This window comes from Manacus vitellinus, unplaced genomic scaffold (genome assembly GCF_001715985.3).
Source record: "Manacus vitellinus isolate BGI_N305 unplaced genomic scaffold, ASM171598v3 scaffold_2_pilon, whole genome shotgun sequence".
Taxonomy (NCBI): Eukaryota; Metazoa; Chordata; class Aves; order Passeriformes; family Pipridae; genus Manacus; species Manacus vitellinus.
Genome location: NW_021940208.1, coordinates 30,321,965 through 30,348,151, shown reverse-complemented (window position 1 = coordinate 30,348,151; position 26,187 = coordinate 30,321,965). Strand labels below are relative to the sequence as shown.

General features: G+C 34.3%; 1 protein-coding gene across 1 annotated transcript in view; it reads right to left on the bottom strand.

Annotated features, from left to right (window-relative positions):
- Positions 1-26,187, bottom strand: part of LRCH1 (leucine rich repeats and calponin homology domain containing 1) — a 62,838-nt gene that overhangs the window by 23,874 nt on the left and 12,777 nt on the right. Inside the window, exons 7-17 of the mRNA XM_029960923.1 lie at positions 25,299-25,383; positions 20,981-21,086; positions 19,728-19,840; positions 18,138-18,205; positions 16,981-17,067; positions 14,731-14,767; positions 13,936-14,049; positions 11,854-11,901; positions 11,278-11,350; positions 6,816-6,920; positions 2,117-2,226 (exon numbers count right to left, since the gene is read on the bottom strand). Coding sequence (XP_029816783.1) covers positions 2,117-2,226; positions 6,816-6,920; positions 11,278-11,350; positions 11,854-11,901; positions 13,936-14,049; positions 14,731-14,767; positions 16,981-17,067; positions 18,138-18,205; positions 19,728-19,840; positions 20,981-21,086; positions 25,299-25,383 — 946 coding nt within the window. The remainder of the gene's footprint in view (positions 1-2,116; positions 2,227-6,815; positions 6,921-11,277; positions 11,351-11,853; positions 11,902-13,935; positions 14,050-14,730; positions 14,768-16,980; positions 17,068-18,137; positions 18,206-19,727; positions 19,841-20,980; positions 21,087-25,298; positions 25,384-26,187) is intronic.

Genomic DNA, 26,187 nt, shown 5'->3' with positions numbered 1-26,187 from the left:
CTGAAGAAGTGCTCTCTTTTTCAAAAATCATCCACACTACAACATCAGACAATTTGTTCCATTTAGCATGTCAAAAGTACTGTATGTTTTACCTTTCGAGTGACAAAAATCAACCAGTATTTCTTGCTAGACTGTACTGCTCAATTGTAAATCACTCTTGAGATGACAACTGTCTGAAGTGACCATGGATCAAATGGACAAAATCATATGGAAGAAAACTAAGTATGTCTCTGAAGTAAAATATTTTATGAGATGGAACAATTTTTGCAAAAACACACTCATTCTACAGAAATGAAAGGAATGTATGAAAGGAACACCAATGTTCTCACAATATGTGTCTTGGGTGAAGTGGTTGAGGTAAATGTGCATTTAGATTTCTAAATAAGGAGCCTGAGTAATGTACTAGTTGTTCCTTCTTGTTTAGCACACAACTTGGTTAAGGTTACAAGTTCTGTGTAATCTCTCTACATGCTAACTTACCATGAAACAATTAAAAAGCAAAATATACTAATGGTTATATCTATTGAATAAAGTATAAATAAACTTACTGACTTATATGTTCTCCTTGACTTGTAATTAAACATCTAACAAGAAACAAAATAACTTCTATTCCATACACAACGTTTCAGGGTAAGGGCAAAGGATAGTGCATGGAGCTGAAGGTCAATAATACATTAAACCAACACTACTGGTAATCTCTAATATGAATACTGTGTAGAGAGGTCCTTATTACATGTCCATAATCATGCCTGATACGGTGAATAACTTTGTTCTATTTTTCACTGTGAGGATTAACTGAACTAATACACAAGGCAGGAACACTGAGGACATTATTTATGATTATTTTTAGGAACAATTACTTGGAGACTTGCTACTTATTTGTGGTAACGCTTAAAATAAATGTAAAAAGCTGCACTGATGCTGCTGAATAGACTAGGCTCAGAATAACTACATCCTACTGCAGTTTATTACTGCTACTTCCACTTTCTTCTACATAACCAGTAAGTCTGTCTCATCTAATTCCTGCATTTTGTCCTTCTGGCATCATTCAAGTTTAGAATTCATAATATACGACATCGCATCAACTACATTAAGTCTTCAACAAGATCTTTTCTGTTAGAAAAAATGAGCAAGACAAAGTAAGATTAATTCATACTTAAAGCAGGTGAGGGCCTGAGGTAAGACAATGAAAATATAAAAGTCTGTATAGTTCTACATTAAAATCCTGCCTTTTAAACAGTATTTGGTAAAGACGAAAAAAATGAACCCTCCTGCTTTAAAATTAAATAATAGAAGACATGTTATTTAAAATAAGTTCATATTCTTGCAATTAGCCATTCCATGAAGCTAATGAGAAAAGAACAAATAATCTTGTAATCCAGTTGTGATGTCAAAATCACCTACAGTTTCAGGATTTGCACTGCATTTAGGAGTGCAATTATACCATCTATTCTGTTGCTGATGCAACATAACTGGAAACCTTGACAGGTTCAGGGTCATGACATTCCTTGTGGCAAAGGCTGTCATCTTTTTTTTTTATGCATAAATAGGTGTCACACAAACAACTGCTACCAAGGTATCAGGTGTGTAAGACAGACTGTGCAACAACATGCAGCCATTTTCGCATCAGGTTCTAGCTTCTATATTCAAAACAATGTATCAGGAAACCACCTTCTGTATTTAAATCTTCAATTGATGGAATATTCATTTAATTTTTAAGAAAGCTGTTGCAAGCATTAGTTATCTGCTTTCAGCTTTAACTAACAGATTTCATGTCTTTTACTTGTAAAACTGAAGATTTCTCCAGCTGTTTGGAAATAGTTTCTAGACCTCTCTCTTAAGTGATCACTTCATCCTTTCTGATTAAATAAATGGTTAATTCCACCAGTGCAAGGCATGCTGTTTAACTATATGTCATTTTTACAAAACCTTTCCTGAAGTACAGACATCTGATTGTGATAAAGCACTTCAGGAACAGTCTCACCAGTGTAATTTGCAGAAGCAATATTGCCTCATTTAACCTTTCTTACATTCTCCTACTTAGGCAACTTTCCAAAAACAAACCTTAAAAAAGACATTCCATCAGCATAAATTAATTCTACCAATACCCACATACCTCACGTAGCTGTTCCACAAGCTCTCTCTCTTCTCTCATCTGCTCCATTTTCCTTCGAATTGTAAATTGTGGGTCTATTGATTCCAAATTTCTTTGTGGTCTTAAGAACACTACAATTTTTAGAAAGAGAGATTTTAGTTTAAGAACGAATACTTTGATTTATTTATTTCTAAATGAAGCAAAATCCTTAGGCACTACCTCCAGCAAAAACTGTAAGAAAATTTGTTTGTCCTCAGGAGGACAGTAAAATCTGATCTCGGATTACAATCATGAATGGTATTTTTTGGATATTGCTTTGGACAGCTTCCTGCGCCATCAGTGGAGTGGATAATTTCTGAACCAAATCTTAATCTCAATGGGCAAGTTTTATCATAAGATTAAGGAGTAGCACTGTCCCTTAGAGAGTCTGGTCTGTACAAAACTCTCTACCTTAACATGGCAGGGAACACCTCCTATTCTTTTAAGTAGAACTCTCTCTTACAAGACGCTGAATTGTGTAACAAGCTGTGACAAGCTTCCTACACAGAACAAAATGCTTACCAGATAAGGTTATGCTAAAAAAAAACCACAAACCAATAAAAAACCCCACCACTCAGCAAACAAAGATTAATGTAGGCAGACTTAGCCATTCAGTAACTCTGCCTACATTAAAATGCTGTATAGCAAATGTTACAGTGCACAAAGTCTTTGCAGTACTGCTTCCCACCAATCCTGTCAACTTTATCACTTTGCCCACATATAGTTCCTTGAAATAATTACATGACATTTCCGCACATATGCGCCTCTACACTTCCATTTTTGTGGTCAATGACTGTTTTGAGCAGTTTGGAAGAACAAGATGTACGGTCAAAATGCAACCGTCACCTGTTTGCCACTTTGCCATTTTGTTTCAGAAAATGCAACTGTCCCATGTTTGCCATTCAAATTATAGGCCAACTAGATTATTATGGAAAATTATACTGCTCAAAAGAAAGAAGTGTTTTGTATCACTATTTTGACGCCTCTCTCCTGAATGCAACATGAGTACCAATTAATGGTGTGGAAAGCACAAAGCCTAGAAACCTCTGGTTTTATATACAGCTACTGCACAGTCTCAATTTTGTTAATTTAATGCCATTATTGAATTTCTAGGTCCATAAGTAATGGGACAGAAGAGAGGAGCCTTTTGTTTCCTAAAAGGCACATCAATTGGAAGTGTAAGAACTGCTAATAGCACCTACTAGAGGAGTGAAAAAAGATTAATTACTCTTAACTGTAGGAAAGGTACACATGGGTGCAATCACAATCATAGTTTAAACTTTTCTCAGGTAACTGAAATTTGCTACATCTGTTAAATCAGTAATTTCTGGAATGCCATATTAAAGGCTATTTGTTAAACCAAGCTCCTTTTAAATAAACACCTAAATATTACAGTTTTATCTTAGTAAACTATTCTTTTTGATGTCACCAGAAATCCCACTGGTAGAGGGGGAGATTTCTGGTGGACTGAGAACTACAGATAGTGACTGCAGCTCAGTTCCCTTCTCCAAGTGGACTACGCGTCTTCACCAGTGTCACCATTCAGAAGGATCTACACGCAGGCGCACACATCATAAATAAAGACTTCCATTGTGCTGACCTCCCACACTTAGCATGAGACTAGCAGAGCCATGCCTACAGATGCAAGAGGTCCACACTTGTACTGATGTTTAATCTTTGCCCGTGTAGACGGCAAACTGCACGCTTGGAATTGAATTCTATATCCAAAGTACAGTGTATCAACAGACCTGTGTTCCCTAACATTTTGTAGAGAGGCTACATATAACTGTGACTGCACATACCCAAACATACAAAGGCTGTTAAAAGACTTACATATGGTGAAAAATATATAAAATGTTATTTAATAAAGTATACAGTTTAGTATGGCCACAATAACAACAAAAAAAATCAAATCCCAAGTTTTCAAAGCGCAGAAACTATTCCAAGTGCAGCCTTCTATTAAACTCCAGGATTGTACTGTGTTAAAGTTTCTGTATAAGCAACTCTGTAATAATTTATTGGAGACTGCTCCTAAATTTTTCAGGGGTGAAATAAAAATCTCCTATCACATTTATTAAAAACTGTAGTTGCAATTTCTAAGATTTTCTAGTTCACTGTACAACTCTAATAATTTGAGCTTTGCTGGCTCTGATGGATGAAATACATCTACATGAAATGCTTGCAGAGTAATAACATGTTTAAATGGTATTTAAAAGCCACTGTAGCTTTATCATCAGTAGCAACATTTGAAATGATTCTCTTCAAAAGCATTAGTTCTGAATTATGTTCTATTTTCACAGAATCAGAATATTATTACAGTCTTCATTCAGTTTGGCCACAGCTGCCCTTGCTTAAGCCTTTGCAAAGTCAGTATGAATGTTCCAAGACCCACTTCCTTCCAATTTCAGACTACAACTGTCTGTTACCAAAAACTATCAGCATTACTTTGTCATTTCCATTCTTGAAGGAGACATACATTCATCCACAAGGAAAAAATCAGGTTAATCCCAGGCAGTGAGAAGCTACTATTAGAAGTTTCTCAATAAAATAAGCTTAATCAATTAAAACCCAAAACTTAAAAAACCCACACTCGAAAGCATTAGCTGTAAAGGTTTCCATTATACACTGAATTTAAAGACAAATGTTCTAATACAGGAAGTTTTGGCAGTCCTGAATGTTGCTTGCTTCTCAGCACTACACGTATTTTCCAGCAAGGGGAGCCCATACCTCACACACACACCTGAATGTCTATTTTTTACTCTTTTGAAGAGTGAGTTTCTGCTTTTTGAACTCATGGCCAAACCATATTATTCTGTAGTGCTTGTTCCAATAATTTTTTTAAGAAGTATTTTGTACAAGTTTCAACAAGTTAGATGTGTAACAGTTAATAACACAATACATATTCAACATACCACGGGCAAGGACAAGCTTTCTTGTGAAAATTTTCATTTCTGTATGGAGTTCCAATGCACAAAGGTGCACTATTAATTGCACATAAAGGAATTTAGTGTCCTGAGTACTTAGTCTGACAACATTATCCTTCAGGTAAACCACAAAATGATTTAACCTGACTCTAAAACTAAGTGACAAAAAGAAGGTTGGACTAATGACCTGCAGAGATGAAGTCAGGTCAAAAGTTTATAGCTATATTTCTCTTTGATTGATTTATTCACTCAAAATTTAAATAACAGAAAGGCAATAACCCCAATTTAAAAAAAATGTAGTTGTAAAAGTCATTTTCTGTTGTAACTTCCCAAGGTAATAAACACTAATATTTGCATTTGGCTTAAGATGTGAATGACAGGAGGTATCTATCCGTTCCAAATGCACAAGCTAGTCTGTGTTACTCCTTTCATTTAGAAGAATAAACCAGTAACAAATGTAGATTAACAGAGATCAAGTGCTGCACTAATAGAACCACCTCAAGGTTTCTCTGTTAGAATATTCATCAGCAAAATCTCAAGTTAGTGTCATATCATCATACTAATTTAAGTTTTTCAGCTTCCCAGTATCAATTCTTATAGTCCACACTTATTTCCTTTATGGAGCTGATTCCTCACACACGCTGTCTTTTATGGTTTTATATTCAAGAACGCTGTGGCAAATAGCAAATATTGTCAACTAATGAACTGAACTAAGAACGAAACGCCTGCTGTGAAGGGGCTTCAGTCCTTAAAGCACTTTAAGTCTGGGGTGGTACAAGTGTGACTTCCAGAGTGGCATCTGAATGGTCAGACAGGAAAGTTTCCTTAACAGTAAACTAAATGTTGGCATTTATCATTCAATATTTGTGGTCTTGATTTCAATCTGAAACTTTCGACAGTTTCACTACCTTCTAAACACTCTTCTAATTTAGGGTACCTGGAAAAAACAGTCATACTTAAAAAAAAAAAAAAAACAAACCAAAAAACCCACAAACAAACAAAAAAACCAAAACAAACCCAAAACATCTGCCTATCGAATATTTACAATGGGTTTAATTGTCTAGGTTCTATTTCTTTCATCTGACATTTGACTATTGATGCAGTATAAGATCCTGATAGCCCAAACATGGTCCACTTGCAAATTAGTGCCATGACTTTACATACCATGGCAATAAGACCCTGGAGAAAAAGAAAACAAAAGCAGCAGCAACAAAAGTCCTCTAATGTACCTGATTTTCACTATGAACATAAGTTTGACAGTGTATTAACAGTTTCTTTTGGACAGAAATCACTATTTTTGCTTAGCTGATTTTTTCAGCTTTATTTCTTCAGATATTCTTCTTCTAGTTAAGTTAGTTATGCACCTGCATCAATAAATGCAGATGGGAGTAGGATATTTTAATAGTCAGTATCTACAAAAAAAAATTAAAAGAAGGGTAGCAAAATTAACTGCTGTTTGAGTACAACTTTTATAAACTCTTGAAAGTAATGCAAGCAAATAAACCTACACTAAAAATAGTTCTTGGAGTGTATGTGAAAAGTTGTTTTGCCAGACTTGAAAACAGTGACACTCTTCACTCATTTACTTTCAACACTACATATTCTACAGTAAATTAACATGCATCCTCTGAGGTATTTAGTCTTATAGACATTCCCTAAAAGAGTAGTGTCTTTCATCCTTAGCCACATGGGGCATTTGCCATATATTCATGTTTCTGAAAACACAAAATTAAGTAAATTATATATGGAACACCTACCATTGTCACTGTCTCCTTCAGATGGGATACTGTAGCTAAAGTTGTCCCATGTTTGTGCCTGTGTAAGTGTGTTGAAGGAGATAGGAGGAAAACTGAGGGATGGGTCTGTTGGAAGGGAGTGATAACCAGTCCAGCCATGGGGGGGTATAAGGACCGGAGGTGGAATAAAAGTGGGCAGCAGCATTTCATATATGGCATTAGGATTGTATGGTAATGACAAAGATGTAATTCAAAGGTGATTAATACAAAATGCATAAATTTTGAGAAAAGAATGAAAGATGGTGCAGGATAAAAAGAATGAAGAGTTAAATGTTAGTATTTGCAAATCATACATTATATGTGCAGTTAAGCCTGTTGAGCTTAGCAAGATCATTGTAACCACAGCACTTCATACAACTTGTTTTCAAACAAGTTTTAAGAAAGAGTACCCATAGATTTTACATAATAGCCTCATAAAAGCCTTGACTCTGAATCAGAATTTATCGCTCTGAGTAAAGTCAACACCGGTAACAGAACACAGATTTATGGCAAATGACAAACAGTCTTCAATTATGCTGGCAATCAGGATTCTCACTATTTTCCAAAGTACACAGATAATGCAGTTAGAGAAGAAAACAAATGGAAAGAATAAATATCCAGATATTAGAAAAACAGTAACTAGCACTCAAATGAGGGAAAATACTGTCAAGTTTTAATGACTTTTATGTGTTCCAATAAACTTGAAATACAAGCATGTCCACCACAGATACTAACATTGTGCTTCAAATCCTCTACAAGCTCCCAAAGCTGAAGACACTAGATTCACAAGTAAGAATATGCTACATAAACAGTTGCAAGGGAACAACTTCTCACTTCAGAATACAAACTGCTTTATGACTTTGAGGTTTGTCAGTGCTTGTTTCAATCTCTGACAGTACAAATTTGTTTGTCTGTGTTGCTGTCACCTTGCTCAGCAGAAAGTAGGGAAAACAGTGACCTAAAAATGGCACAGAACAAAAGCAAAAAATATTCTTGATTGCAAGATGTATTAGTATCTGTTCAGACTGGAAGGTCTGGTATATTAAAGATACTGTGGCAAGACCTTGGCAACTCTCAATTTCAATCATTCTGAACATTTTAGTCAATTGATGAATGAAGGAGGGAGATTTCAAATTTATTAGCTATTTCAAATGGTTCCTTTTCAAGGACCAAAAGCACTTCCCAAGAGCAAACTATGGTTCTAAGAAAACTGGTAATTATTGTTTCTTTTCAATAATATTTTTTAAGGTTTTCAAAATTAATGTGAATTTGAGAAGTCCACACTCTATGAAAGTATTTAAAATACGGGAGGAAATAACTTGAAAAATTAAAAAAGGCTCTCTCTTTTACATTCTATGTAAACATCTGACCCTTGAAAAGAATCTGTCAAGAAATCTAAACACATTCATTACCTTTCAAAACTTTTTCTTTGGGTACTTAGGGTTCTTTCTGTCAGCCATCAGATATGAATTTTCCCAATGTTTTGCCTAGTTTTAAAATGAAAAATAAAAGGACCTTCAGTCCTGAACACATATCAGTATGTACTAACACAGAAGTTTAAGCCACTGTGGTTTATCCTCTGGACACAATTCTAGTTGTGTGTGTACTTCAAAAAAACTGGAATCCTTACCAGACATAGAACAGTTTATTTTCACCTTTCCAAGAGACACAAATCATTATGAAATTATGAAGATGGGGGAAAGTCAAGCAGAAAGCAACATTCATTTAAAATAGATGACAATAAACACAGTGAAAATAAACTCTCAAATTCCTGAAAAAATATGGCTGCATATATTTTCATTGAAAATTTGCCACTATTTTTTCCACAGAGCATGATGTACGCATTTTAGTTAGAACACTTCAATGTTCTTTTAATCTTGTACATGGTTTTTAAAGATTTATAGAAGCAACTAATTCAAATGTAAGCTCTAATAAAGTTAAGTACTTAAAACTCATTAAAACTACTTAACTTCATTAGAACTTGCATTTCCAGTGAGTTTTAACACTTCACCTAAGGCCATGAAGAACTTAAATGAAAAAAAGCTATTAGAATAAACTACAAACTAAGCTGAAAAACTTTCCTAGATCACAGAAATGCTGGACCTCTACATTAGTTCAGGTCTAGGGCAATAAAGCAGTATATAATTAAGAAGTGTAAATTCTGACAGTGATAGGATGGTTCAAACTCACAAAGCTTGCACAAAGTTTTAAAGGAAACATGAAGAAACTAGAGACCTGGCAAGCTAATCAGCTCTAAAAGGAAAACCATGCCAGTATTTTCTGTCATGCACTTTTATCTGTATATTTTTTTTAGGTATTAGCAAAAAAAATTTTAATACTATTTTTAAAGCAATTCTATGGTGGGAGCAGAACAGGAAACAATATGAAGCTTTACTCTGCCTTTGCACGGCTTCATTTTGTTACATGGTACTACATAGCTAATATACTGTATTTTTATGTGAAGTTGGACCTAAAGTTTTACTATTACCAAGTTCCCCTATTTTACCTTGCCATAAATTTAAGTTAACGTGACTGAAACTGTATGTGATCGGGTGACTGTTGTGTCTGACATGGAAAAGAAAATAAGTTCAGATTATCAAGTTTACTGCAAACCACACTGTGACCAAAAGACTACAGTATAGCATATACTATACTGTATAATACTATAATTCTATAGTGTTGGTATACTCAAAGTTATTAAAATGTATGAACTTGAATTAGTATAGTGCAGAAAATGAGCAGGTTCTAACCAACTGACTTTGGTGTTCACTGAGGCTATACACAGCTGCCAGATAATTGGGAAAGAACTGTAGGAATTGTGTACACCTAGTCTTGCATGATACGACTTGAAAGTTTTGTTGCAAAGGACTGCAACACATTACAATCCTGTCTTTCTAAAAATTCTCTCAGAGTCAATAGGCTATTTTGCCCTGACCTATTACAGTCATTAAGTACAGGAAATCTTGGCACACTGATATAACCAAGATGTGGAAGCGCACATTAAACTAACAAGAAGTCATGGTCTTGCATACTCTCCAACAAAGTTGCTTCCAGTCCCTGCAGCAGATTTTACTGGTGGCTCAGAACACAGGCCACATCCCATGAAAGCAGCAACATGGCACAGGCCTGTTTGCTTTCACACATCTTCTCCTAACAGTGTCATTGCAATGTTGCCACTGGACTATGCAGTATTACTCAATGTTTCATTTTCAACAAATCCTGAAAAGACCCATTTGCTCATCATTTTTGTACTTTCATAATTTAGATATATATGGAAATAACATCATCTCTAAATCATCGGGAAAAAAAATTGAGCTAGAGTTTAACATTCCAACAATCTAAGAAACGCAACTGAACAGATCTGTCAAACTGTGTATCATAACTACATGAGAAACTTAAGAGTATCTTCCTTCATAAAAAAGGTTGGTTCAGTACCATTTTCCTTGCCTTTTAACACTTAACCCCCCTCCAAAACACAAAACCCCCCACCAAATCTATGGGTACAATTTCATAAACGTTCAAAAAGCTAAATTGCTGCCATTGTTGTCAAGGTATTTTGTTATGGAAACTACAAGCTTGTAGTGGTTTAAGAGCACTTGCTTAAAAGCATTTGTGGTGAATGCAAGAAATCAGAACTACAGTCTTAGGATGCTGAAACATACTGAAAAATCTATAGTTACTCTTTAGAGGAGATGTGAGATGACTTAACAATACTGACTACCTCAGAACAGAGACTGAGTTAATCATGTTTTTAAAGGAAGCTGTTATCCAAGCTCTCAAATACATATATATGTTTGGGGGGTTTTTGTTGTTTGCTTTTTGGTTGTTTTGTTTGCTTTTAAATAAACTGCTGTTTGTCACAAAGACTGCTGGTTACCCAGATTTAGTGTATTGCAAATTCATTCAACTCGATGAAGTAAAGACCTGATCTTCTCATAATGCTTGATCTTTACACAAGCATAAATACTGAAAGACTCAATGCAGGGAACAATTTTCAGAGCAATGTATAAGTGTCTTCCAAACAATTATTCAGATACATTATTCAACAAAATCTCAACTCTATCACTACATACAAATCAAGCAAAACTTTTATTTCAATTAGTATGTAGCACAGATGATAAATATGTATATACATATAAAATACATATCATTAGATACAAACACATATTTTTTAATGTATACACATATAATTTTATACAAAATCTAATTTATTAGTAAGGGATGAAAATTGATCCATATATAATATGCCAAATACATCTTACAAATTTAATCTTGATTCAAACCTATAAAACTTTAAAATGTTCTGATCTTCTGACTATTGTACAGAAAATGTTACACTGTTGCCTTCTTAAGGGAAAAAAATAGAGACATCTAATAAAAACACAGATGTAAAGAAACCCCAAACCAGTACAGACAAGTTGGTCAATTTTCTTTCCCACATTACCTGATCGTGGCTTCAGGCCAAAAGGGATTGTGGTGTTTGTAGTAGGAGACATTGCTGGACTTTTATCCTTATTCTGTGTAATTCAAGAACATAAATCAAAATAAGAGTAACATCCAGAATATCTCAGTCAGAATATCTGACTATGTAAAATGCAAAAGTTTCTGCATGCTACAACTCCACCATAATCTGATTACAATATAGCCTCAAACTTTGACAATCTCCCTTTTTTATTGTGCCCTATTCCTCTCCTGGAAAAGATGAGTTTCTGACAAACAAGGAAGAATTAAAAACAAAAAAAAAATTAAAAAAAGAAAATGTGTCAGAATGGAGAAAATATTAAAATAACAAATGTTTTATACTAAACTACATAACTCAGAAATAAGCTTATCAGAAAGTGTATTTTAATATGCTAGTAAATCCTTAAGATGACAAGAATGAACCACAGGTCAAACAAGCCCCATATCCATTTCTGATGAGTTCAGTCATATGTTCTGTGATATTCAGTTACATTTCATTTAGTATATGAAACACTCATTTAAATATATGAGAGACAAACAAATGGCACTAGCATCTTACCTCATTGTGAGAGGTTTGTCCACTTGTATTCCAAACAATTAGATCATTCTGCATGTTTGGAAAGATAAAAAAAAAAGAAAAACTATTTCAGAAACTATATTAGTAATACAACACAATGGGGCATTTTACTCATGATAGTCAGATATATATTAATACCCAATTCTTTTTTTCACTGAAACCATTAATTTGCATAAATAATAAATACTATTGTTAGCCAAGCAACACTTTAAAAAAATGTGGAAATTATTCACACAGATTTGTCATTAACTTTTTAGCTTCAATACTAAGGGTTTATAACTGTATTTGTAAGATTTTAATGTCTGTTGGTTAAAATGCAGCAAACAATTTTGTTTCACATATTTTTTAATTAAACTACCACCAAAGTTTAGTATGTAAATATACATTTTTAATACAGATTTGAGAAGTATTCCATAAGCAATTAATTTTATAACTGCAATATAACATACCTTTTGTTACCACTTCTGTCACAGTTATATTGGAAACATGTACATCACATTAACAAATATGAAATAATATCATTAATTCAGCTTCAATCATAACTTAGCAGAAACACAGCTGGCATAAGTAAATTATAATTCAATTCAAAACAATTTCCTTAGGACAAAAGTTTTTTTAATAGATAAAAAATGTAGATAAGATAAAAGAGAGCACTTGGAACACTAGGTCCCAAGAATCACAGAGTTTTCCAAAAGCCAGCAAGATGGGAAGGAAGATTACACACCCATTTTGCTTCATAACCTTTCTTGGCCACTTTTCAAGCTTAAAAAAAATTCTTCACCTTTAGCCATCTTTCATAACATTATCTCAACCACTGTATTACCTAGAATAAACAGAAAGAAATCTTACTCATCTGATCCCAGCCAGCTCTACCTGGGGACTTGCATGCTTGAGCACTTCTGTGCTAGTCAGAATTTTGAATTTATGCTGAATTGAATTCATTTAGTAACATAAGCAGCAACACAAGTGCTTACTGTACTGCAAAGAACACAGTATGATTAAAAACTTGGTCCTGCAGGAAGTGTTTCCATGTCACAGAATGTGCCTAGTACTTTCACCTGCATAATACAATTCATATCAGGCCCCACAGGTGTTTAGAAAGATTTTTCTTCAGTGGTGTATCCTTGCTAAACAGTTCATTAAACTACAGAGACCACACATACTTTGACACTGAATTAGCTTTATCTGTTCATCTCAACAAGCAATAAGAACTGTTCCAAATAAAATGTGGTAAACCCAATGTACGATACAAATGTGATTAACCAACTCAATTTTTTTGACATTTTAAAGAAAAAGCAAAGACAAAATTCAGATTAACAAAGTTACAAGGTTATCGTAGGAATAGTTAACAGTAAAGATGATGACACATAAAAGTATTTGAAAGGCATCAACATAAACCAAAATACAATAGATCACATTAATGCACTACCAATATAAACAGCATGTTCTGTAATTTTGTTCTCACAATCTTCTTGCAAGAGCAGTCACAAAAATTCTTATATAGCAGGTTCTGAAGTAATAATATATTCCTCAAATATTTAAATTAGGGTTTTTTGCAGTTCTTTATTTCTGGATCATTACAACGTACAGAAATCTTAAAATATTTTTGAAACTTTAAAACTATCATCTCAACCTATAAACAGTATGCTTGTAATATTAAACACAATAAAAATACTGCTGCTAATTAGAAGCTGGAAGCTTATATAACTACAAGAATATTTTGGGGTGAGGGCAGAAGAGGAATCAGGTATTTTATTTTCTCGAAGATATAACTTTGAGGTGACATTTTTTTCCAGGGGAATGCAACCACTGCAGCTACTATACTTTATATTGGGCAAAAATACTTTTATTAATTGTATTATATCAGTTCCTTCCTAAGAGATAAGTCTTAATCACCTTTCCATTTACAGTCAAACCTTGAGATTCATGGTAAGGCAAAAAAACAACAAAGCCAGACCAACCCCCCAAATGGGCCTAAACCCATTATCCCCACACATAAATTGACAGAATGCAAAGATCCATGCCAAATGTTTCCACATTTATTGCATCTAGACACCTCCATACCTGACTCAGTGACCATTTGTCACTGTGTTCACAAGTTCTCGCTTCAGGCTTTGCTTTCTCCATAATCAACTCCCTCCTCCTCTGAAATTCTAGTTCCTCTTCAGCATTTTCTCTCTGTAAGATAAATAACTCTTCAGACTGTGTACCACTGGAAATAGAACTATTTTTTTTTTTGCAAAACATTACCTGAAAATATTTCTTACAAATACTGTGTTGAAAAGCAAACAAAGAAGTAAGCAGATACTATATAATTACAGTTCCAGTGCTAACAGATAGATAATATAAATCTAAAACTACTTCATAAAGAATACCAGTCCACCAGTCAGCATACTGAAAAAATAATAAGCTGCATATATCACTCTGTAAAACTCAAAAAATATACTTCAGATAGTATCTGTAACTACAGGACAGTACTCTGGAAAAACACTAATTGTTATTTCACAAAATATTTTGTGGTTATTCTTAATGAATGCACTGTTTTCTTAAACCAGAAGAGGGAGATGGGGGGGTAGACAAGGATGCATAACTGAACTGGCATACATGACAATTACACACAGGAGCAGGGAAACTACAATGAAAAAGTAACTGATAAACCCAGAAAAATTTTATGCATACAGATAAAAAAAACCCCACACAAACAATTCTATAAATATGCTAAAGAAAAATGAGTTCTGTCCTCCAGCCTACTAGCTTTGTCCCTTCCCTACTTGGTAGATTATTAATTGATGAAATTGTTGGCTCATTTCCTGTCTTTCCCCACAAAAATATTTTGTAATAATACACTCATTAACATACCTGACCAAGGGAAGCCATCTCCATCTGTATTTGACCACTAAGTATGAAGATAAACAAATGGAAATATGTAATTCATTATGTAGCAACTTGAATATGATGCATCTAACAAATGCATTACTTTTTTTCTAAAGAAGCTATATAAACACGCTTTACTGAAATTCTAAATCTGTTGCCAGTTCCATGGGATACAGATTCGCATCACTGCTCTCTGAAATATCTATGCTAAATCTGCAAGGTTTGAAATAAAAACATTGCACTGGGGTATAGCTTTTGCAACCATTCTGTTTAGCACTTAATTTCAGACAAATGGATACGTGAAATACTTTTATAGTCATGATTTTAACCTGTTCAGTGTTATCTCTTAAGAACTGAAAGTGTCTCCTGATGCTTCAGTTCAGCAAAGCCACTTTAATGTTCTCATCTGCAAATATCACCCTGAGCAATGGTTTGTATCAAAACAGGACCTGTTTACTACCAACAACCAAGTCATTATCTGTAGATTTCTGTATCTGACCTCTAGCATCCATTGTCCAAATGGAAGCCATAGACCTGGTTAGATATTCACAATTAATTTGCTCTTGCAGTGCATGAGAAAATGAAAGAAAGTAGTAAATATAAGAAAGGGAATATAGAAATATGAAGCAAACATCTGAAAATATTGTAAAAGAAGACTGAATCTGAAATCTTTTTCCTTCCCAGAACTGAAATGTTGCTTATGTGCATGTTTGCTTATATGCAAATTTGAAACTCTGCAGAACACTAAAACAATAGTTACAGGACAAACATTTTACAAGTTTAATAATCATACCCATTAGTAAAAATATTACATGATTAGTCATTTTTAAAAGTCTCATTTCAAATTTACTGTAGTCTTACTAATGAAAGCACACCTGCATGTGAATAGGAAAACACAGTTTCTGTATTTTATTGACCTTTTTAATTTTATAAAAAACCCTAAACATGTAGGATATACTGGAACAACATTTGGAAACAAAAATCAAAATGACAAAAGGCTAACAATAAGAATTTTTTCACTGTTGCTTTTTCTTCAAAAAAATCTTTTCCTTTTTTAACTACAAAACTCTTCCCACAAGGTAATAAGCCTCATACAATATGCAGAAGCAATGGTACTAGGAAGCTATAGGAACTAAAGAGATTTCCTAATTTGTACAATATTTTATTAAGCAAAAATACTTCTGATTCAAGTATTCATTATATGATTCAAGAATTCAAGTATTCTTTACATGATGCAAAATAAAGCCAGCTAACTGTGTCTCTAGAAATACTAAGAGGAGCAAATTTCTGTCCTAAAAGCACAAAGGTCTGCTAGGTGAAAATCAGTTACAAAACAGGCATTTCAAGTAAAGAACAGTGTAGTCACAAAAGCAAACAGCTGTCGTGAACTGGTCAAGGGAGGAAAGAGAATCAAGTATACTTAAGACTGGAAGTGACAAAGAGGTTTCTAGTCTTCAGAGAAATGAAGCTGTAAACCAGTTACCTCATAGAAATAAGAATTAAACTGAACTTATCAATTTCTGAAGGTCGTTACACAAAGAAAAGCAATAGCAAGCATCTGGACAGAACTGCCTACACCGCTATTGTTGGACTTTTCCAGTAGGGCAAGTATTTGTTTTCTTTTAAATACTTATTCCTTTGCTTAGCCACAAACTCAGAGTCATTCCACCTTGACTTCAGCCTCTTAAAACAGGCACCTAAATTACAAAATCTTGCCTTCTGTAGTCAGGGGAAGTCTAAATAGATTATTCAGCCTCTCCTCTTTCTCCTCTGGATTTCAGAAGACTAAAGAAACTCCACCACTAATTCAGGTACCTCATTTATGTGCTCCATTGAACTGGGATGGAGATGGGCCAGAAGACCTTCTCAGTCCAACAAAATACACCAGCCATGAGTAAGAGGAAAATTTATATTCTCTAAAAGAACGTCAAAATCCTGGACAAAACATCTGAATATTACAGTAGTGTACATGAGATGAATGCCTAGGGGTGTCCTCATCTCCAATTTTAGGTTTCTCTTATACTTGAAATCTGCTTATTTTACTGGAAATCTTGTCTAGATACTCAGAAAGAGAATGCAAGTTTCCTTCTTAACTATCTTGCATACAGTGCTATGCTAACAAAGCACTTCATAACTCCAGAAAATTTTATCACTTGTCAGTTAAAAGAGTACTCTAAAGTAATTAATAAAATTTTAACATATATTACATTAACACATCAGCTATTGTAAGCATACCTGTTGGAATCTTGTAATAAATCTACTGCTTCTCTTAGTTGTTCTATCACTGCTATATCAATAGTTTGTTCTTCTGATAAATTTAGTCTATAACAAAAAAAAAAGCATTCAAAGAAAAGGTATAACAGCAATTATCAAGGGTAGTCTGGATTTCAGTTTGTGAGCTGCATCTTCCAGCCGGCATGCAAGCACTATAGAGAGAGAAAAACAGCCTCTCTGCACACCAGTATGTGCTGAATTTATGGAAAGAGTTTCTTCTGAAAAAGTTCTCCAACACTTCACCCTTAACAAATCCCCTCAACCTAAGACATACATAAACAAACAAATTTGATGAACTAAAACTTTTAGCATTCAATAAAATAGAATGTATTCTAAAATTGAAAATTTATTTACCAATATATGACTCTTAACTGCACTCATCACATGTATTAACATGAACAGTATTAACATAAATACAATGAATTTTTTTTAAAGGCCAGCTTGCTTTCTTTTGCTTTTCAACATTTGTAATTCTTTTTGGGGTTTAGAAGTATTATCTCCTATTAGTTCTGCCAGTAAGGCTATTTCAGAAAGTACTTCTTTCCTTCCTTCAGTTTTCATTGCTGCATCATATAGGACTACGCTGTTCTGATAAGTGACAACTTCACAGTACACTGTCATGTTAAATTCCCTTTTCTTATGCATTCACCCCAGCAACTGATGTTCACTTGTTCTACTCTTGAATTAATATCTATGAGTTAATGATTGCTCCATGGCTAAAACTATGATAAAAGAAGACAAAAAATGGAGGGATGTTTTCCAATTAAATCGATTTTTTAAATGCACATTAAATTTAAATCTTACAAGTTCTGATAAAATATTTTGTTACCAATGCCTTTAATAAGCTAAATATCAAAATATCTAATAAAAAAGCTTGCATTCTACATAGGTAAAATACATTACAGCACTATTGGTGCATACAAATTAATTAGTTGTAATATAACATCCACTCTATTCAGCAATAATACGTAAAATATTGAGCACACACAAAGTGAAAGGCTATGCATTTGTCATGCCTCCAAGTCTACAAAATTATTAACTGACAAGGAAATATCAGTTCTGGTCAAACTAATTAAGTGACACAGCTAATTACTTACAGATACATAAAAAATACTCACATTTCGTCTGTTTGCCATTGTATGTCCTCTTCTATTCTCAATAATTCATCACACTCTGCTGCTCTGCTCTGTAAGCAGATAAAAGCGATAATGAGAACTGAACTTTGCAATTAAGTAGGCAGATAAATTTTGCTTTCAGACTCTGCACTGACCTAATTTATGTAACAGTTTAGGTTGGTTACCTGAAGCAATTCAATGCTTCCACTCCACTCCTTCCTTTACCCCCTTCTAAGATACTGATTACAAGATCTTCTATTCACTCTTCAGATTTTATTGAGGTCAACAGCCCTTACCCTCCTTTAACAGTAAAAAGAAAGTCAAGCTGCATAAGAATTCTTCATTCTATGTCCCAGACTCTGTTTGTGACTTTCTGGCACATAGAAACAATGCTTCAATTAAACACAACCCTAACTCTCCTCCTACTTTCCCTCCTACCACAGCCAGATTTGTTTACAGAGTAAGGAAATTCCAAATACGGAAACAGTGGCAATTATGTACTTCACCCATAATCATTAACAGAATTCATAAGTGAAAATTTTGATGGTCATGAAACATTTTTTTAAAAAAGAACAAATCAGAACAAAAATTGCATGCAAGACTTCGTATCAGTCAGCCAGTTATTTTGGGTTCAATGTAGGCATAAATTAGAGCTCCTACACCTATAACTATGAAGTTCTACTTATTTGAAAACCTGACTCCCTCTTTTACGCTTCCACTTGGTGCTTTGCAACTGTCCCTTTCATCTCAGACAGGCAGGAACACTGAACTAGTTCAGCTGCCAATAAAGACAGAAGCTCTCTGAATGAATGTGCATTTGTACTTGTAGAGAATCAACAGCAGAAAAGAGAGGTTTATCCTCTCTTGTGTCATGTTTGGCACATCAGTTGCATCACCCTGTACCAATAAATGCTGTCCAACTCTGCCATATGGGACACTGAGGAGTGTACCAGTTTCTCTAACATTGTCCATTGACAGCTAATTTGCCAGTGCCAATCCCTACTAGAGTGAATAAAGCCATTCTTTTTCATTTTTCTTCACCTTATAGGAACGAAGAATATGATTTTTCCTATAAGAAGAGTACACATCATAAGATAACAAAAATACAGCATTTATTCTAGAAGGTGATTTGATACAATCTGTCTTGATAGATCTCTCAATTTTTACTATAATGTTTAAAAAATTTAAGAAAATGTATTTTACTACCATAACACTACTTCAAAACTTTAGCCACCACAGCTAGCACAAAGTTGTCTTGCATTTTAGCAATGTAACAAATACAAAAAATTGCTCAATTCAAAATATAAAGCAAGTAACACAAAACATACCCACCTTTTTTTCCTAAAGCCTTAAACATAGTTAGAAAATAATTCTTACATATACTAGAAAGTGTTATGGATAAATTGATTGCCTAAACTAATTGTAATAATTTTAAACCTACCTGCTTATTTTTGCTTTCTGTATCTTTTCACAATGAATATCAACTGCAGTCTCTTATACACTAAAATATATGCAGTTTATATTCCTGTTTGCTCTGCACTTATGGAAGTAGTAAAAATATTTCTCCCCCACTTAAAATTGTTGCAAACTTGCCTTCATGTAACTCATAAATTCAGTAGTAAGAGTATCCGATTCATCGAACTGGTTTACTGTTGCTCTTGACTTATCATTGACAATCAAGTGAGAAGATCCTTGATGGAATTCCACTAGTAACAGCAATAAAAAAAAGATAGAAGAATGATTTCTGGTTCAGCTCAACATTTGTTACTCAACATAATTTAACTGTATTAAATTATAGAGCTCAAAACCAAAGTTTAAATTCAAAGCATATTAAAAACTTCAAACATGTTAAGTAAGACCCTTGCATTGTAAAGACTGATGCCAATTCATTTCAAAGTTGTAATAAATTAATACCCTGGGCATATACAGTTGTCTATCAGAAGCACCACAGCATGCATTGATGAAGTCAGTTTTTAACTACACCAAGTCTGTCCTGCCAGTACTGGTACAAGAACACAGCTGTACAGCTGCTGAGTTTTTTATGACATTCAGATGTCACAGCCAGGGACGTGCAGTTGAATGTAATTTCAGAGTTATCATGCTGTAACGAAGAGTCAAATGCTTACCAAAATTATTCAGAGCCTATGCCAATCTCTTGCCTACATATAGTATTTCCAGGGATATGGTCCTATAACTTACCCTCTCCAGTTTGCTAATAAACACTGTAGGATATAATACTTTTACTATCTCTCTCTGTATTCTTTTAAATTCCAATGAATATCTCAACTGAAGTTCATTTAATTTAAGTGTGTAAAGGCTGACCTCCTATTTATGTGGTTGCCATATGCAACTCACTGACTTCCTCCTGCATTTATCATTAGTATGTGCAGAACTTGGAGAAACATTGTTTTTTGGTATGTAGTATAATTTGGAAAAATATAAGTTACTTTAAAAAATTTAGATAAATTTACACCATCTCACAAAATCTGAAGAGTTTTAGCTGTTTCCAGAGGCAAAGCTGACTGACTAATGAAGTTTTATATATGCACTAAGTCCAACTATAGAAATGGACTCTGATACTGTACATTTGCTAAATTACTGCACATTGATATTACTGGTTGGGAAGCATGGTTTAAAACAACTTTCACTTTTTTCCCCCCAGTCAAAATCAGATCTTACTAAGTCTTGAGACATAGTGTAACAAGTTTATTGGAATTGTTATGGAAAACTACCATAAGGACTCAGATTACACAACTGCATATGCATGCTCAAAACCTTCTGGGTAGGTAGGCAGGTATGGAACCAACAACCCCTGTATTTAACTTCCATGGTTTTTACATTCCAACCTTTTCTTGAGTTAGCATGGTGAGCTGAATCTTCCTTTATAATATGATCTTCTTCCATGATGTCTGACATTGGAACATTAAAGCTGACATTATCTTCATCACATGGCTGGGAAAAAATAAGAGAAACACTAGTTCCAAACTAAACCTAGACTGAGAAAAATGTATATACTGAGAAGAGTGTTCACTAAAGAGTTGCCAGTTAACATGGGAGAGGATACTAGAGCATATGACCAAATCCTGTTGTAGGAAGTTGTAGTCATGCTAAATACATCCTCACAGGTTTGCCAAGCAGAACAATTCATCGGTCCTCTTTTCCTATCTCCCTCACTGCTCTAGTCCTCCCCCTGCAGTGACACTGCTGCACTGTGCTGCTCTCTGTGCTTTCCTGGGCCAGCTGAAAATAGGACCTCCTTGTAGCCACCAAAGTCTGTACAAACAGTGAGTCTCTTATCACAGTCCTTGTTTTCTTTCCCTCCAAGACTCTGCTTCCCTGCTTTACCATGCAGCTTGTTAACTGAATGCCTTAAGGTGAACAAGATGAACTTTGTAGACCGAAGCAATATCTTTAATTATATTAACTGATAGAGCTAAAAAAAAGAGCATAAGACTCAAGTACAATAGCTTGTCTTGGCTTAAAAGTTCATCCATATTTTTTCAGCTTTATTAGCTGGTACAATAAAACACATTACTTATATCTACAGGGCTTTTCTGTCCATGACTTTACAGACAGTGGTTCCACAAAGAGGCATCGATACACTAGGCTTCACTTCTGTCCAAGGCCACCAAAGCTTTGCTCCTCTGCAGGGTCAGCAGCTCGAGTGGGACCTGCTCATATTCTCTCCTGAGGTGAACTAGAGCAAAACCCCAGTCTGCAGAAGAGGCCAACTCTTTATTCTTAATTCTCCTGAGAGACAGAACTTACACGAAGAACTGTCTCAGAACTTTGTAAATGTATTTTCCCAACAAACTCACGGGTGTTACTCATTCTTTAAATCCTCTATTTCTGTAACTTGCTACTCTGCACATACATATTCCATACACGCATTCTTGTAATGACAGCTGTTATAATACATATATAGCAGTTTGTTCCATATCCCTTCAGATTATATATTTTAAGGAAATATTTCCGATGTTATCGGCTCAGACCATTTTAACAGAAGATCTCCAATGGAATGGAAGAGTGTTACATCCAGTCAGTTAATTCCATAGTTGTTAACTTCTACTAGAAATATGCCATTCTTGCTACCTTTATATGTTCATATTCCAGGTAGAAAATATTTTCTTAAAATCCTGAAGCTAAGGTTCGTGATAAAGGATGGAGCAAAATCTACCTGGTTTCTAAAACCTGCAAAGATACATGTGGTTATTCCTATTTTCCCAGAATACCTCAGACTTAAAATATTTTGTAAACATGGACAACCATGAATGTTCTTCCTTATAAGCTGCATGTTATTAATGCGATGAATTCACTGGCTGTATTCCTCTGCTTAAAGGGAAAAAAAATTCAAAAGGATGTTCAGGGACTTCATAAGGCATTTTCAAAATAAATTATAAATTTTAAAATTAATTATATTTTAAAATGAAACAAATTAGTATGTCAAATGGAAAAGACACAAACCATGCTCCAAGTACTCTAAGCACAAAAGTCACTGTTCTTTTAGATCTGAAGCAATGACAATCCAACAGCTTAAAAAAAAAAGACACAGTATAAATTCATTCAGACAACCAACGTTACAGTGAAGTTCCTTCTCTGTCTTTCAGACTATATCTCATGTGACATTTAAGCACTAAATTTAGTTATTCTAGATGAAAGTTGATGTTTTGTTAACTTTTCAACCAGCATTCGAAAATAGTACAGTAAAATGTTCCTATACACACTACTACAAGCTCTGAATAACAAAACAGGGGTTTTTTTTCTCAGCAGAGTAACACACTTCAAGAAAAATATTTTGGAGTGTTGGTATAAAAAAAGCCATGGGACATTCAGTTTGGAAACAAAGCAGGCTATGTGTCACATTCAAGACCTACAGAATTCTGCAACTGATTTTCCAGGTGTTTCCTGCCAGTATACTCTGAAACAGAAACTATCCAAAGCAGCCTGCAATAATACAAAAGTATTGCTCCTTCACACGTGAAATATTGTATCTCACTTCCTTCATTCACAGTTTTATTTTTTATTCAGCTAGCAACAGAAGACAATAGACATATAAGAATCAAAAATACCTAACATTATTCTAACAGAGAATTCAGATGATGCACTTTGACAGAATGTTCATATACATTCCTGCTGGTACTAATGCATTGCTCATATGGGAAATAAAGCACAGGCACCATCTGGATCTTAGAAGTACCCTCTCATTCTAATGAACTGTAACAAAAGAAAAAAAATAAGGCAAATGTGAGATTGAAAACAAATCAAAATGCTAGACTTTTCCTAAAAGATGAAGTACAGGAGTACGCTACCTTAAAGCAGAAAATGCCTTTAAGTTACTATGATCAGTTTGACAGCAACACTACAAGATATCTTTCCCTTGAAATGCCCAAGATGATTGTAGCTTTGAAAATGGATGCTGTAATAACCCTACCAAGTCAGACAGAGATACATAACTAGTACTCCCTTCTAGGCATATTCACCCAAAGCCAATTCACAAGCTTCCTGAAAAATACATTAGTATTCAAACAAGTGAATAATTTAAGTTACTGTTTTTAAGTTACACACGTGCAAAATGACACTGTAGTATTTCCTGTAAAAGACTGGGAACTCAATAGCCACTACCCTTCAGACTAAATTACCATATTTGTATTCATAAAAAACCCCAGACGTGTTTTAATGATCATTTTATCACTGATCATTTAATGTTTATCTAACGTTTAGTATGTAGCTTTCTGACTGTAACTGACAATGTATGTGAATCTACATTTGCAACATGTTAATATTTCTTGCACAATTCTCATGTGTTACACAGGTATTAAAGATCTCATCAGAAGAAAAGTGAGTGGTAAATTTATTACCAAACACATTTGGGATTACTGATCTCAGCATCTATTTCTCCTTAATAGCAGAGCAGTAGTCAGGCAGGGATGGAATGAGTAAACAGTTCCCATATAAAAAAAACCTTTGTGCTATTAAAAATGTATTGGTTCACTGTTAGTTGTCTTTAAAATATCTTTTGCAGCATTTAAATTGCTACATTTTGATTACAGGTAATACGATCTATTTTCTAATAGTGATAGCTAAAGAGGAAATTCTGGAATAATAGTTCTATTAACAAGCTAAGTTTACACTTCAGGAAGTGTAAAAATGGCAAAACAGTTTGTGTCTCTGAATGGACTGCATGCTCTTATAGCTAGAGGGAAACCATTAGAGGTTTGGTTAAAAATCATTATTTGATTCTCTATACATTTGTTTCAAAAGCAACAGAATCCCTTTTCCTCAAAGGAGACAAACACTAAAGAATCAGTGTAAAATTATTTTAAGTAGTGAGAAGGTCGTTATTCTATTGTGACCTAGATATTTCCCATAAGGTCAGATCACAAATTCTGTCACTGTATATTTCAGAAAGATCATTACTGAATTATATTGCTAATTATTTACTTATTTATCATTATTTATTCAGTTCAACTCCAACTAGATTTTGTGCCCTGTTCATCTGGGCAGCGTCTCAGAAGAAAAGGTCTAGGAAAGTCAGTTCTAACTGCTTAGGACAATACTAGTCCCACAAAGCTATTCTTTCTCTTTGCTCAGTCAGACATCATAGTTCATAAAACAGTTTGAAGGCTTATTTCCAGCATTGTCTAACCACTAGAGCATGTAAGTGCATTAAGATCTGCAAAGTTTCTAAAGTTCCTGTACTACAGCAATCTGCCATAACCCCATCACAGAACATGTTGGGACTGGGCACTATTAATTCCCAACAGGAAAGAGTTATCAGTCAGAGAGAAATCAAGTGAGAAGTCGTAAGTCTGTAACCTGTTGGCATATTTCCTTCACTGAAAACAGCAGATGTGGATTCTGGTTTGGTTCTCATTCTCTAGATTACGTAAACTGCCTGAGAACTGTAGTGAATTTTCATTATTGGTAGGTTGTTGACCACTTGGAAGCAAGCATCTCACTGCCCTCTCCGGATAGCGTACACACAAAAAGAATTTAAAATATCCCAGTTCTCCTTTTGTCTTTGTTTCAGCCATTTCTTAGTGAGAAATTTATGTCAAGGATATGGTTGCAGAGTTTTTATGGCTAAAAATCTATTCAAATTAAAAATATAGGCAAAATATGAGTGCTGGAAGGGGAGCTGGATGCAAAGAGCAAGTAACTTACCTCTGTTGCTGACAAACGTTTATCACCATTATCACTACCAACACCTGAATCTGAGTCCTTTTTACTTGGGTAGATGTCATCAATGCTAGATGTGAATAAAAAAAAAATAAAAAGTGGTAAAAAGCTACCATAGCATTTACATTCAAATTCTGTCCTCGTTTCACTTAAATCAGAGCAAATTTCCAACCAGTCTTAATAGTTGAGGGTGAAATAGCCCGGTACAGTTAAAAACTAAAAATTTACAGTCTTGTAGTAGTAAAATGGATCAGATGGAGTGGCTGGTTAACCTAAGGATTAATGAAAACAACAGAAATCACCCGGTACAAGCTTATTTTTGTCTATAAACTAGGCAAAAATGCTTAGTTACTAGCTAAGTAGCACAGGAGTCCAACTGAAGCAATTTACTTTGGGAGAAGTAACCAAAATAGCTGAACTCAAACTGGAGTCAACTGACTTCATTGTAACCATTGATCCATTAAAAATATCTCCCTGCAGCTTAGAGTAATTATTAACACAGAAACCTCCTTTTTGTGCTTTAAAATAGACTTTGAAATTTAGGTTTTTAAGAAAATTACTATAATAATGGCATTGCTCTCTCTTCTGGTTTCATTACCTGATATGCCCTCTACTCATTTTGAAGTACACTATTTGATGCAATACTCTCATCACTTAACTTTTTTTAAAATATACTTTATTTTGCTATCCTGAAAGCTGCAATATTGAATTCGGATTGATACAGCAATTTAAAAAAGGGGCTTTATGAGTCTTCACATGAATAAGGTATCTGATTAATTCATCCTAATCTTAAATTACCTCTTAACAGTAAACACTAAGGATTTTTTCATAGAAACTGCCTATGGAAATCCTAACTGGGTTTTTCATTAGAAGT